The 13,659-nt window shown below is 42.5% G+C and overlaps 1 protein-coding gene across 2 annotated transcripts in view; it reads right to left on the reverse strand.

The window, feature by feature from the left end:
- Positions 1–1,664: 1,664 nt before the first annotated feature.
- Positions 1,665–13,659, reverse strand: part of exd1 (exonuclease 3'-5' domain containing 1) — a 19,321-nt gene continuing 7,326 nt past the window's right edge. For both annotated transcript variants that reach the window (XM_082144030.1, XM_082144029.1), the window contains 2 exons: positions 7,638–7,820; positions 1,665–2,009 (listed from right to left, as the gene is read on the reverse strand). In XM_082144030.1, coding sequence (XP_082000156.1) covers positions 1,830–2,009; positions 7,638–7,820 — 363 coding nt within the window. In that variant the 3' untranslated portion in view covers positions 1,665–1,829. The remainder of the gene's footprint in view (positions 2,010–7,637; positions 7,821–13,659) is intronic.

The following is a 13,659-nucleotide window of genomic DNA, read 5'->3' on the forward strand; positions in this document are numbered from 1 at the left end:
AAGGGCAGGTGGAGTGATGGAGGGTCTCATAAGGGCAGGTGGAGTGATGGAGGGTCTCGTAAGGGCAGGTGGAGTGATGGAGGGACTCGTAAGGGCAGGTGGAGTGATGGAGGGACTCGTAAGGGCAGGTGGAGTGATGGAGGGACTCGTAAGGGCAGGTGGAGTGATGGAGGGTCTCGTAAGGGCAGGTGGAGTGATGGAGGGTCTCGTAAGGGCAGGTGGAGTGATGGAGGGTCTCGTAAGGGCAGGTGGAGTGATGGAGGGACTCGTAAGGGCAGGTGGAGTGATGGAGGGACTCGTAAGGGCAGGTGGAGTGATGGAGGGACTCGTAAGGGCAGGTGGAGTGATGGAGGGTCTCATAAGGGCAGGTGGAGTGATGGAGGGACTCGTAAGGACAGGTGGAGTGATGGAGGGACTCGTAAGGGCAGGTGGAGTGATGGAGGGTCTCGTTAGGGCCGGTGGAGTGATGGAGGGTCTCATAAAGGCAGGTGGAGTGATGGAGGGTCTCATAAGGGCAGGTAGAGTGATGGAGGGACTTGTAAGGGCAGGTAGAGTGATGGAGGGTCTCATAAGGGCAGGTGGAGTGATGGAGGGACTCGTAAGGGCAGGTGGAGTGATGGAGGGTCTCATTAGGGCCGGTGGAGTGATGGAGGGTCTCGTAAGGGCAGGTGGAGTGATGGAGGGTCTCATAAGGGCAGGTGGAGTGATGGAGGGACTCGTAAGGGCAGGTGGAGTGATGGAGGGTCTCATTAGGGCCGGTGGAGTGATGGAGGGTCTCATAAGGGCAGGTGGAGTGATGGAGGGTCTCATAAGGGCAGGTAGAGTGATGGAGGGACTCGTAAGGGCAGGTGGAGTGATGGAGGGTCTCGTAAGAGCAGGTGGAGTGATGGAGGGACTCGTAAGGGCAGGTGGAGTGATGGAGGGTCTCGTAAGGGCAGGTGGAGTGAGGGTCTCGTAAGGGCAGGTGGAGTGATGGAGGGTCTCGTAAGGGCAGGTGGAGTGATGGAGGGACTCGTAAGGGCAGGTGGAGTGATGGAGGGTCTCGTAAGAGCAGGTTGAGTGATGGAGGGACTCGTAAGGGCAGGTGGAGTGATGGAGGGTCTCATAAGCGCAGGTGGAGTGATGGAGGGTCTCATTAGGGCCGGTGGAGTGATGGAGGGTCTCGTAAGGGCAGGTGGAGTGATGGAGGGACTCGTAAGGGCAGGTGGAGTGATGGAGGGACTCGTAAGGGCAGGTGGAGTGATGGAGGGACTCGTAAGGGCAGGTGGAGTGATGGAGGGTCTCATAAGGGCAGGTGGAGTGATGGAGGGTCTCGTAAGGGCAGGTGGAGTGAAGGAGGGTCTCATAAGGGCAGGTGGAGTGATGGAGGGTCTCGTAAGGGCAGGTGGAGTGACGGAGGGTCTCGTAAGGGCAGGTGGAGTGATGGAGGGTCTCGTAAGGGCAGGTGGAGTGACGGAGGGTCTCGTAAGGACCGGTGGAGTGATGGAGGGTTTCCGACAGTTTCATCTCACAGAGTTCTCAGGTTTAATGTAGAAAAAAAAATTCTAATGAAAGAAAACTGAGGAAAAAACACAAAGAAACCTTCTGTGTGGTTCTGTCAGATAAATACAGGAGTCAACAGCAGTAGAAGAGCTTTACATTTAATGAGAACACTTCATACACTGCAGAAGTGTAAAACATGCATCATTATGAATTCCAATGTACTGTACAAAAATTATATATTTTTTCAAATAATAACAGAAATGAGCTCTAACACTTCAGCTGGTGATCCTCTATCCCTGTATGTGTTTGATCAGGACAGTCTCTCCAGAAGCAGGAGAAACACAACACTACTGATACACAGAGGACAGGTCAGACGGAGTGTGTGTGTGTGTGTGAGGAGAGGGTCTGAAGCTGGAGCGATCCAGGAGACCGGCCTCAGTCAGAGAATAGTGATGCATGGCCCATTCCCGACGCTCCCGTCTCACCGACAGCAGCTCTTCTGCTTCCTTCGGGAGCGCATACTCCTCCTGATCAGAGAAAACACACACACACACAACACACACTTACTGGGGTTCCTATCACTACAACACCATACTCAAACCACACACTCACTGGGGTTACAATCACTACAACACACTCAATACTCTCAAAACTCTTCTCTCAGTTCTCTCTACTAACTTTAAGCTTCACAGCACTTCATTTCACATTCACTAAAACTACTAAAACACTTCATTCAGGTCTTAAATCAGCTCATTCTTCCTGAACACTAGCAGAAGATTCTCACACACACTCACACACACACACACACTTTATCACTCATAAAACAATGAGCTAAAATACCAACATCAGGAAAATTATACAATGATTGCTTTAGTAAAATAACTTTACAGAACAAGAATGACACACTCTACTGTTTATAGTTCACTGCAGTTTGTTACATGATCCATGTTTATATTACTGTACTAAACTGTTCTGTATCGATGATGAAACTGAAAGACTAACTCTTGAGTAGGTGTTCACATACATTTAATTATTTTCATAGTATTTGAGCTTAAGATTCAGAATATATTTCAGTATGATATTACTGTAGAAATGTTGCAAATCTCTGTCTTATTTAATGTATTATGTTAGGTTTTTAACAAGTTTAACAGTTTTGAAAATAGTATATAACGCAGATTGGCCCGCAGGTCGATAGAGGTTTGACCCCTACAACAATGGAATCACTCAGAAGAGAGACTGGATTCATTTACTGGCCATGGTCTGTTTTCACTCGAGTCATTTAGTGGAATATAAAATATCAGGCTTCACAAAAACAATGTCAAGTGTGATTAAACTTTTTATTTCATTATGCTGGTTTTTCCAGTGAAAATGAGGCAAGTGAGTTTGAGTAAAATGTGTTTTTATGGATAACAGTGCAGTGTTTCCCATTCCTTAACTTGACTGTGGCAGCCGGAAATATATTTAAACTCCTCATATTAACATGTTAAGGTCTTGTGTTCGTGTTAGCGCTGGTCATAGAGAAGAGCACATGATCAGCTCCGCGTCTCTGAATGCAGTGAGCTCCTTCTGCTGAGCTTAATGTGCTTTTGGGAACGCAGTTATGCATTATTTACACATCTGGTTAGTTGACGATTACAGCATTTCAATAGACTAGTACTGTTTGTAAACTTGTTTTCCACCAGAATAAAAGCTCAACTTTATTTTTCAGTGCATTTGTTGTACAGTATATGGCTCTCACTGTCAAAGGAATAATATCATAACCAGAGGTGGGTAGTAACGAAGTACATTTACTTGAGTTAAATGTAAAAGTACCCACATTTGAATCTACTCTTAAAGTACAAATTTCTCTTAAGATTACATTTCTAATGTATAAGTACTTTTACTACTTTATTTGAATGCAATACATGTTAAGAAACTCTGAGTTTATTCCAATTATTATCCTATTTTTTTCTGGTGCAGGAGCGATGCTCCATTCACAAAGGAATCACTCGAGTCGATTCTGTTCAAAGACTTCAAACAAGTTGGCAAAACTGTCTAAATCCGTCTGAATGATTTGTTCAGTTCCTGCACGCACTGACTCGTCTGAAGCGGTTTCACACTCGGAGTCGTAACAGGAGATTTACGAGCATCAAGAGCGTTGGGTGAAATGGCCGTGGACCCACAGTCAATTAAAAGCAAATCTGCAAAAGCATCCTATTGTTTGCCAGCGATAGTTGAACATCTGCATTTGCTTTCTGTGAGTGAATGATTCCACAGGTAGAGCGGCATTCGATTTCAGTCCATACAGGCAATACATTTTACAAGATAATTCCGGCACGATACCACTACTACAAAAGTCTGACATTACCATATATATATATATATACCTTTATTTATACATTAAATTAAAGAACACCCGCCATCCCGCAGTTATTTGTGAGTATTGCGCTGTGATGGCGACCTTGAAAACAAATGCTTTAGACACAGTTAACCAGTTTACACACGGCTGCACGAATATACATTTGACTACATTTTGGAGAACAGACGGAGGATGATCCGTCAATGTGCATTTGATCATTGTTTGTGTTCAGATGTTCAGTAGCGGTTATGAGTGTAAGCAGAAGTGAAGAGTTTCACTGTCAGTGGTTCCTTCTGTGTTGATACTGTTCAAATAACACAAATGAGAGTCGGGACAACAGTGTTCCTTTTTGGTTTACAGTGCAATATGAATGACCAAACTCTGTTTGGACAATGAACTGGCCAACCAAAAACTACCCAAGAGTTAATCTTGAGTGGCCATCTCTAATGTGACCACACCTACGCGTGCACGACCGATTCACATGCTAATAGTCCACGTGAAGGAACGCGAACCTGTTAGCGGCCCGTCACCTCAAAGCAAAGCATCAAACTTCATAATTCCTCTGCTTTTCATCGAGTTTGGAAGACACACTGTGAGTTTACCAAGGACTTGCCTCAGGAGAAGAAGAATGCGATTTGGAGATAAGAAAGATTTTAAAGGTAAGAAATGTATTATATTAGTTAGCATGTTATTGTTGTATAAACTTCCCATTGTATTTGAACTGGTGCCAGACTAAAATGTATGAAATCGATGGAAACATGTTGAAATATGAACTATAGACAGGTAGAAAACCTTTCAATGCTAACTAAATATGTACAACATGAGGATGTTTTTATGCTCGATTATATTAACTCAGCATAATATAAAAGTAGGCTAGTATTAGTGTTTACACTAACATGACGAATATTATAATGTTTAGACCAGTGTTTACTTTGATACTGTGTTCGTGGATATCTGCTCAAACGTAGATATGTATAATGTGGTAATAATGTTTCATAGCAAAGAGTATAGAAGCCCAAGAGGCGAAACTCTGTTGTGTTATGGGTAACAGTCTGTAGATGGCGCTGTGGAGGCACGTCCGCCATTATGGACTGAAAGCTGCTGAAATCGTTAGCGCCAGTTTGCACGCCACACAACCAAACTGTGAAAAGAAAAAGAAAAAAATACAAAAAAACTTCTCATACACAAATGCACACACAATAGGTGATGGTGTCTGATTAATTACTGAGATCTTATGGCACCACTTCCATTTTAGTACTGTTTATAGTTCATGTGAGCACTTGCTAGATTGCACATCTTTTTTGTACCTTTCCGCCTGTAATAGGACATTCACAGATTGTTTTTGTTCTTGCCATTGAAACGTTCACTGTGTGCACTTTCACTGAAGATGTTGAAAAAACAAGTTATTCATATTTTTGTGATATTCTATGTAAAAGATTGACTGTCTTTAGAAATGTTCATTTATAATTGTATTTATTTATTTATTTATTTATTTTTCCAAATCATATATATGGTGATGTTCACTAATTTCAAAATCAAAATTTGAATAAATATCTTATTACTTATATCTTATTACTGTGTGTCTGCCTATATATTATTTCATGAATTTCTGTTATTCATATAACAAGGAAAATGCATAATAGAACATAAATATTGATAGATTAAAGGTTTGCAGTAATTTTATAATTGAACCTCTGCAAACCGTAAGTGGTAGGCTAATGAAGCCGATTCGGTGGGGGACATACCCTTACGAAAAGGTACTATAGGAATCTTATAGTATTTTGGGACAAAATATTATAGTAATCTTATAGGAATACTATAGTAATTTGGGACATACTATAGAAGTACGATAAGACTACTATAGAAATACTATAGCAGCTTTAAAATATTATAGAGGTAATACAGAACATCACAGAAGTATGTTATGTTCTGTTATGTTCTGTAATACCTCTATAATATCCTAGAGCCGCTATAGTATTTCTATAGTAGTCTTATAGTACTTCTATAGTAATATTTTGTCCCAAAATACTATTTTCCTAAGGGTAATTAGGCCATGCATAACCAACACATAGACGTAACATTTTCTGTAATTTAACGTCATTTAACGTCGGTCATCCTCATTAATGTATTTTAAATTGTTTTCATATTTAGATATGACGGCCAGAAAAAATTAAGTTATGTTAAGTTTTTGTTATGTTTTTGTTATGTTAAGTTGGTTCAGTGCCATTGACTCCCATTATTTTTCGGCGTTTTCCTTCAGTTTTCAGTCCATAATGGCGGCCGCGCCGTCACGTCATGGGGGCAACTGTTGCTATGGAGCGTTCTATTGAGTTTCGCCTCTTGGGCTTCTATACTCTTTGTTCATAGTTTGGAGCGGCTCGATCGCTTCAGTAAATAATGCGCTGTGAGTTTGAAAAGCAAAACGCGCCAAACATTAGGCTTCATGTTTTTACTCCAGTCTCATTTCATAACGTCATAATGAATGGAAACATTTGAAGTAACATATGATAATCCATATATTTTTCTCTAGTGTAGTGTTACTGAAGTGTCCCTTTCTAATGGTTTATGGTTATAGGCCGCCTGCATTTCTCCCCATAAAGTTTGTTAAGTTTTCTGTAAAAGTACAAATAATTATTACCATTATTATTATTTTACGCAGCCCTACAAGTATATGCCTACAAGACACAACAAACCTGGTGTTCATTATATATATCTTTTGTGAATTTTTAAATATCAATTTTAACCAGAAATATCACAATTCGATTTTTTCCCCCAAATCATGCAGCCGTTGCTCCTGATATCAGCAGTGAACACCACAGTTGTTTTGTTGTTTTTACAGGGACCAGATTCCCCACTGATGAGTCCTGCTGACTTCAACATTCACATGAGTCTCTGTACATGAACATGGTAAAATGAAACTGCAAACACCCTGGAAATGACAGGTATGTTGAACAGGAACTGTTTCAGGAATGGCACAAAGGTGTGTGACTGTTCAAGTCTCTGTCTTTAGATCAGGGTGTTCAATAATGTGCTTTTTGTCCTTCGTTATGTATCTTTGGATTATGTTGTCTTGTAAATATATCCAAACAATCAAAAAGCCATAAACTTTCTTCATTCTTTATTCTAGTTCCCTCACAGTCCCACCTGATAGGGCCATTATGGGAGGATCTTTGTCTTTCTCAGGTGTGAAACACATCAATATTCATGATGATTCACGCCTCCTCGCATAAAGCTTTCTTACACAAAACATGTCTTACACATTTTAAGGCTTCTACTGAAAGGATTCTGACCTGGTATAAGAGCAGGGACTGGTCGTGGTACTTATGTGTGTGTCCACAAGAAGGGTGTAGTCTCGTGTGTGTGTGTGTGTGTGTGTGTGTGTGTGTGTGTGTGTGTGTGTGTGTGTGTGTGTGTGTGTGTGTGTGTGTGTGTGTGTGTGTGTCTGTGAGTGTGTTCTGACCTGGTGGAAGTGAAGAGACTGGTCGTGGCCGCTGCTCATGTGTGTGTGTGTGTGTGTGTGTGTGTTCTGACCTGGTGGAAGTGAAGAGACTGGTCTTGGCCGCTGCTCATGTGTGTGTGTGTTTGTGTGTGTGTGTGTGTGTGTGTGTGTGTGTGTTCTGACCTGGTGGAAGTGAAGAGACTGGTCGTGGCCGCTGCTCGTGTGTGTCCACCAGAAGGGTGTAGTCTCGTGTGTGTGTGTGTGTGTGTGTGTGTTCTGACCTGGTGGAAGTGAAGAGACTGGTCGTGGCCGCTGCTCGTGTGTGTGTGTGTGTGTGTGTGTGTGTGTGTGTGTGTGTGTGTGTGTGTGTGTTCTGACCTGGTGGAAGTGAAGAGACTGGTCATGGCCGCTGCTCATGTGTGTGTCCACCAGAAGGGTGTAGTCGGCCATGAGGGCGTCCAGCAGGAGCAGGCGCAGTGGCAGAAGGTGGCGCACGGACGAGGCCATCGCACTCATCAGCACAGGAGGACACGGGCGGAGGTACCACACGTCAGGACACTCCTGAGGACCAGAGCAGTGTGTTCAGTGACACCAACACACACATCTGTGTAGAGCTAGCACATCACAAGCAGCAGTGCACTGGAGAGAGCTGCAAAATACATCAGCACTGAACACATCAGCACGAGGGCAAGTCTAAGAACAAGTCAGAAAACACAACGACAAGTCATACATATCAGAGGAGGCATATCAGAAGAGGTGGTGTATTCATATCAGAAGAGGTGGTGTATTCATATCAGAAGAGGTGGTGTATTTGTGAATGAACACTTACAGCCAGGGCCTTAAATTAACACTCCACAAGTGCAAATGCAAAAATCTGTGTTTGGCGAGTGTATGAAACCGTCAGTCGCCAGTAAATTTTTTTTGATTTCTAACAAATGCAATGTTGTGATAACATGAGCGCCGCTCTGTAGAGTTGACGGGTCAGTGCTGCATCATCACGAAGGGTTCAGCCTTTCCAATGTAAATATTCGAGCGCTGGAACACGCAAGAGGGAAGTCGTTACTCACGCGCTGTGTGGGAAGATCAACATAGGAAGCTCGCGCCCTGAAACCTGCGTCTCTCAGACAGAGTTCAGCTCTTTCAGGCCTTCCTGCGCTTGGACAAACCCACTAAATTCTCAGAGAGTCTCCAAGTACACACTCGTCTTAAGTAAACGCAAAAACACAAAACGTGTGATCCGTGCGTGCATTCAGTCTTAAAGTGACAGCAGCCTAATACTCCTGCTACTGTCTGCGTTTTTAATGTTAACCAAACAACAGAAGACAGAGAACACAAACAGTCACTGCTCCTGAACCTGTGAAGACAACGCAGTGCTATTTCTTTCATTAGCCTACTTTATTCACTTGTGGTTCCTGAAAACTATTAGAGCTTCTTGAAGAGCACTGTTTACTTCATTTGTTTGTCTTGTATTATTTGTTTGTGCTAAATATGATTGTTATTTTATTACTGACTGTTTACTTGTCTTTAAAAATGTAGGCCATTCAATTTATATTAGTTAAGGTAGTAGTTTTAGCTGTGGTATCTGGAATAGCTGGATACGGTACGGTACAGTAAAGTACGCAATTATTTCCGCTTGGATTGTCAGGAGTTTTGAGTGGCACCAGAGTACCGTACTGTAGCACTGCTGTGGGACGCTTCCGTCAGGTCCGAACACAGAGTACCGTACTGTAGCACTGCTGTGGGACGCTTCCGTCAGGTCCGAACACAGAGTACCGTACTGTAGCACTGCTGTGGGACGCTTCCGTCGGTGTCGAACACAGAGTACCGTACTGTAGCACTGCTGTGGGACGCTTCCGTCGGGTCCGAACACAGAGTACCGTACTGTAGCACTGCTGTGGGACGCTTCCGTCGGGTCCGAACACAGAGTACCGTACTGTAGCACTGCTGTGGGACGCTTCCGTCGGGTCCGAACACAGAGTACCGTACTGTAGCACTGCTGTGGGACGCTTCCGTCGGGGTCGAACACAGAGTACCGTACTGTAGCACTGTTGTGGGACGCTTCCGTCGGGTCCGAACACAGAGTACCGTACTGTAGCACTGCTGTGGGACGCTTCCGTCGGGGTCGAACACAGAGTACCGTACTGTAGCACTGTTGTGGGACGCTTCCGTCGGGGTCGAACACAGAGTACCGTACTGTAGCACTGCTGTGGGACGCTTCCGTCGGGGTCGAACACAGAGTACCGTACTGTAGCACTGTTGTGGGACGCTTCCGTCGGGGTAGAACACAGAGTACCGTACTGTAGCACTGCTGTGGGACGCCTTCGTCGGGGTCGAACACAGCAGGCCGGTGCTGAAGGGTGGAGCTGGACTCACTGCCGAACGCTGATTGGTTGACAGTGAATCGTCACTTGCGTGTGGGGAATGACGTCACAAGAGGAGCCGTTTTCCCCTTGCAGCCTTTGAAGAAGCTGGTCTTCTCGTGACAAACACAAGCTGAGAAGCAAGAACAAGATCTGCTGTGTCCTGCACTGTTGCATAGCGCGTCACGCTCTTCTTCACGCGGGAATGTCATCGATCGCTTCTCTCCAGCATACACCACACCGGACACCAGCCGGATCAGGATTTACCGTCCGGAATTGTACTGTATTAATACTAATGTATTAATGTAAGTTAATACTGTACATTAGGATTGTGCAATATTGACAAAAATAATCATATCTCGATATTTTCAAAGCTTTTGTTGATAATAATGAGATATTTTGCTGAGTGTGTGTGTGTGTGCTGGTACCACGGCTGGTTCAGACAGCGGACTCACGGAGACTTCACATTATTGATACTCCATGTGGTGCTCAGATCACAGCCGTGACAGAGACTCACCCTTTATTAAAGGGAAATATGGGCCACCTTAAATTCATTTCCAGGGGCATTTTTTTTCCAAACGGATGAGATATGCATCATCTTTGTGTCAAATTAAATGCCAAAGCGCAGTGCCCTGAACACACACTAAACCCATACTATCAAGCAAATCCCATCATGCATTATGTTCGCGAACTCACGTGAGATAGCGAGGAAAACATTCCATTGTAAGTTATAATTAATTCGATATTACATTTAATTTGGTAGTAAAACAAAGTTTTGCACATTTTAACGGTGCAAGTATGAGTGTATTGTGCACAACATTTGCAACTGCTTTTTATCCCTCAATTAGAAGCACCACAATTTTAAATTGTGTTGTTAGTTGCATAGCAACTGTAACTGAACAAACATTTAGAAGTTTATTTTAAACTCTAAAGTACTGAAAGTAAAATAAAGCTCTGTAAACACATTTTTTGCAGCACTATAAGTGTGTCCCATTGGGTAATCAAACGTTCTACACACACACACACACACACACACACACACACTGGAAAACTAGGGCCAAATACAGGAAGTATGTCACAGAAGTAGACAAGTGTGTGTTTGTACAGGGCATATGTAGTATAACATCATCATCTCCCAGCTCTATCCATAGCAGACTGGTGGGCGTGGCCTCAGATGGCAGCATGCCCAGTGCATTATGGGTGCTGAAGATTTCCTCCCTATTTGGCAAAAAGGAAGATAACAGCCTATTTTCTCTAGTCAGGACACACTGATGTCTAACATGTTTCACCTTTCTCCCACACAAGCAGCCAGTGTGCCTGAGCCCTGGAGCAGCGTGCCCCTATTACACTTGTGTGTGTGTGTGTGTGTGTGTGTGTGTGTGCTGCTCGCGGGCCCAGAGGGGTGAGAGGTCGTGAGCGGGCAGTGTGTGTGTGTGTGTGTGTGTGTGTGTGTGTGTGTGTGCTGCTCGCGGGCCCAGAGGGGTGAGCGGGCAGCGTGAGTGTGAGTGTGAGTGTGAGTGTGAGTGTGAGTGTGAGTGTGTGTGAGAGAGTGAGTGAGTGAGTGAGTGTTGGGAAGGATACTTTCAAAACGTATTTCGTTACAGAATACATGCCCCAAAATGTAATTTGTAACATATTCCGTTACGTTACTCAATCTGAGTAACGTATTCTGAATACTTGGATTACTTCCACATTGAATTGCATTTTATAAGTGTAGGAATGTGGTGCGGTGCGGTTATGCGGTGGTGATGCATTCGTGTAACATGTAAGGGTGGCGCTGCCATTAAAGCACCTAAAAGAACCGGCAAAAATGATTATGAATATGTCAAATATAACAAGGAGACATTTTAATTGTTTATTAATAAACAAGTGTTTTCTGTGTCAGTGTCGGCTGCAAAGATGAAGTTGACGATGCTGACTCGTGATCTTCGCAGTAGTGAACACGCCAGAGAGAAATGCGCATTTCATGTGGAATACATAAGCAGAGAGCAGTCTGTTTTCTTTTGTTTTGAATTGTTCTGTTTAAAAGTCGACATGTCTGTGAGTATAACCTTATACGCTGAGTTTCGGTTCATTTATGAGATGAGCTCCAGTTCACGTGCCGGCGCCTCCGAGTCGTGATTATCGTCTACTATATTTATGTCTTCTTATTTATTAAATCCAGGCAAATGGTTGATGAAACATTTGTTAAAATTAAGATACAATTAATAAAAAACGAAATTCACTTTAAAGACAGGCTTTGTGCTTTCTGTTTGAGGTAGAGCCCGACCGATATATCGGCGGGCCGATATTATCGGCCGATATTAGGCATTTTCCAAACTATCGGTATCGGCATTTATAATGGCCGATAAATTAATATTTAAAAAATAAAATAAAAGCGGACGAAACACGCTTCAACCATGTTATGAGTGTTGGCGCTGCATAGTTTGTCCACCAGAGGGCACTATACAAGGAAGATCGCTCGGGCTAGAGGAGTGGTTACAAACAGAGTCCAGAGTTCACCTGAGTCGGGAGACGGCAGCGCCGGATGATTCTGTCAGCATTAAAGACTTTTAAAATAATTTAACTCGCGTTCATGTTTGAATGCCTTGTGTTTGTGATGCAAAAGACTATGCGCGCTAACCATTACCATAGTAAACATAGTGAACGCTTGAAGAAATCCGACCAATCATAAAGGCTATCACAGTCATGTTTTTATTTTATCTGTCAGTAGCCTACGTCTCGTCTCTTTATACCGGACTATCATAAAATAAAGCAACTTTTTTTTCGGGAGCTTCCTCTGTTTCTCTGACTGAAAATATCTGTATGGGAGTCGAGAGAGTGCTAAAGCTCCTCAGGTCGTATTTTTGGTGGCATATATTTGTAGAAATTATCATTCTTTCTAAATGTGATGTAAATATGTCCTGTAACTAGCCGACCAAATAAACAGAAACAGACGCGACTGAAGAAGTAAGTGTGTCCTCTTTCTTTTGTGAAATAGACCTAACGGTAATTTATTTCTGAGTGACTAATGTGCAATTTTGACATTAATTAATTCATTATGATCAATGTATCACTTTTTATTGTAAACCTGTGGTAAAACATCGATGCTTGGGTTTTAAATATTCAAGTAAACAACAAAAATGCCAGCAAACGGCCGCTTTTATCATGTTTGTTTTCAACGCTGTTTCCAGTGATTTCTGATTAGTTTTCTGATAAAACTTCCATTTGTTGGTGAAATGATGGGTTAGTGTGACGTTGTTCCAGAGAGGCGTGTCACGGGCGTGTTTTAGTGAAGCGCTGTGGAGCTTCTGGCCCGAACGCGGCTATCACAACGAACTTATTCTGCCTAAATAAAGTAATGATTACTGTATTTATAACTAGCATATCTGTAGTTCCAGTCTCTGCATTGTAAAGTTAGGCACGCAAGGAGTGAACATTTAGATAAAGAGAAAAAGTATCAAACATAGCCTGTGCATAAAAGTTAGCTTTTCTTTTACACGTGTGTGAAATCCAAGTGTGCGTTGCTGACTTCGTTTAACCGCAGCATTAACGAGTCACATAATGTATTTAGTGCATCACTAAGTAGTAGATTTTAGAAGGCAGGCAGCAAATGATGATTGAAAATGGTTTGTTGTAGCTTGATGGAATAGATGGATAGAATTAAAAGAGTGCAGGTAAAGGGATAAGCAAGTTGACATTGTAATTATAAGGTAGCTTATAACATTGACATTTGGCAGACGCTTTTATCAAAAGCGACTTACATTGCATTTAAAGGTACACACACACACAAGGAGTGACCTTTGTCTTGTTTAATAATAATACAAATGATGATGATAATAATAATATCATCATCATTGATTTTTAAAAATTATTACTGTCAATATTAATAATAATAGTTGATTTTTTTTGTTCAAAGGACTTTAAGTTTCATATCTTAAGTTTGTATTTTTAATATACATTATATTTATCAGAACTTTAATATTTTCTGTTCTGTTGTGACAATAAAACAAACAAGTTTATTTTTAAACTGCATTATCATATTATTTTAGTAAGGCTGA

The sequence above is a fragment of the Leuciscus leuciscus genome (assembly GCF_965113295.1).
Source record: "Leuciscus leuciscus genome assembly, chromosome: 17".
NCBI classification, from domain to species: Eukaryota; Metazoa; Chordata; class Actinopteri; order Cypriniformes; family Leuciscidae; genus Leuciscus; species Leuciscus leuciscus.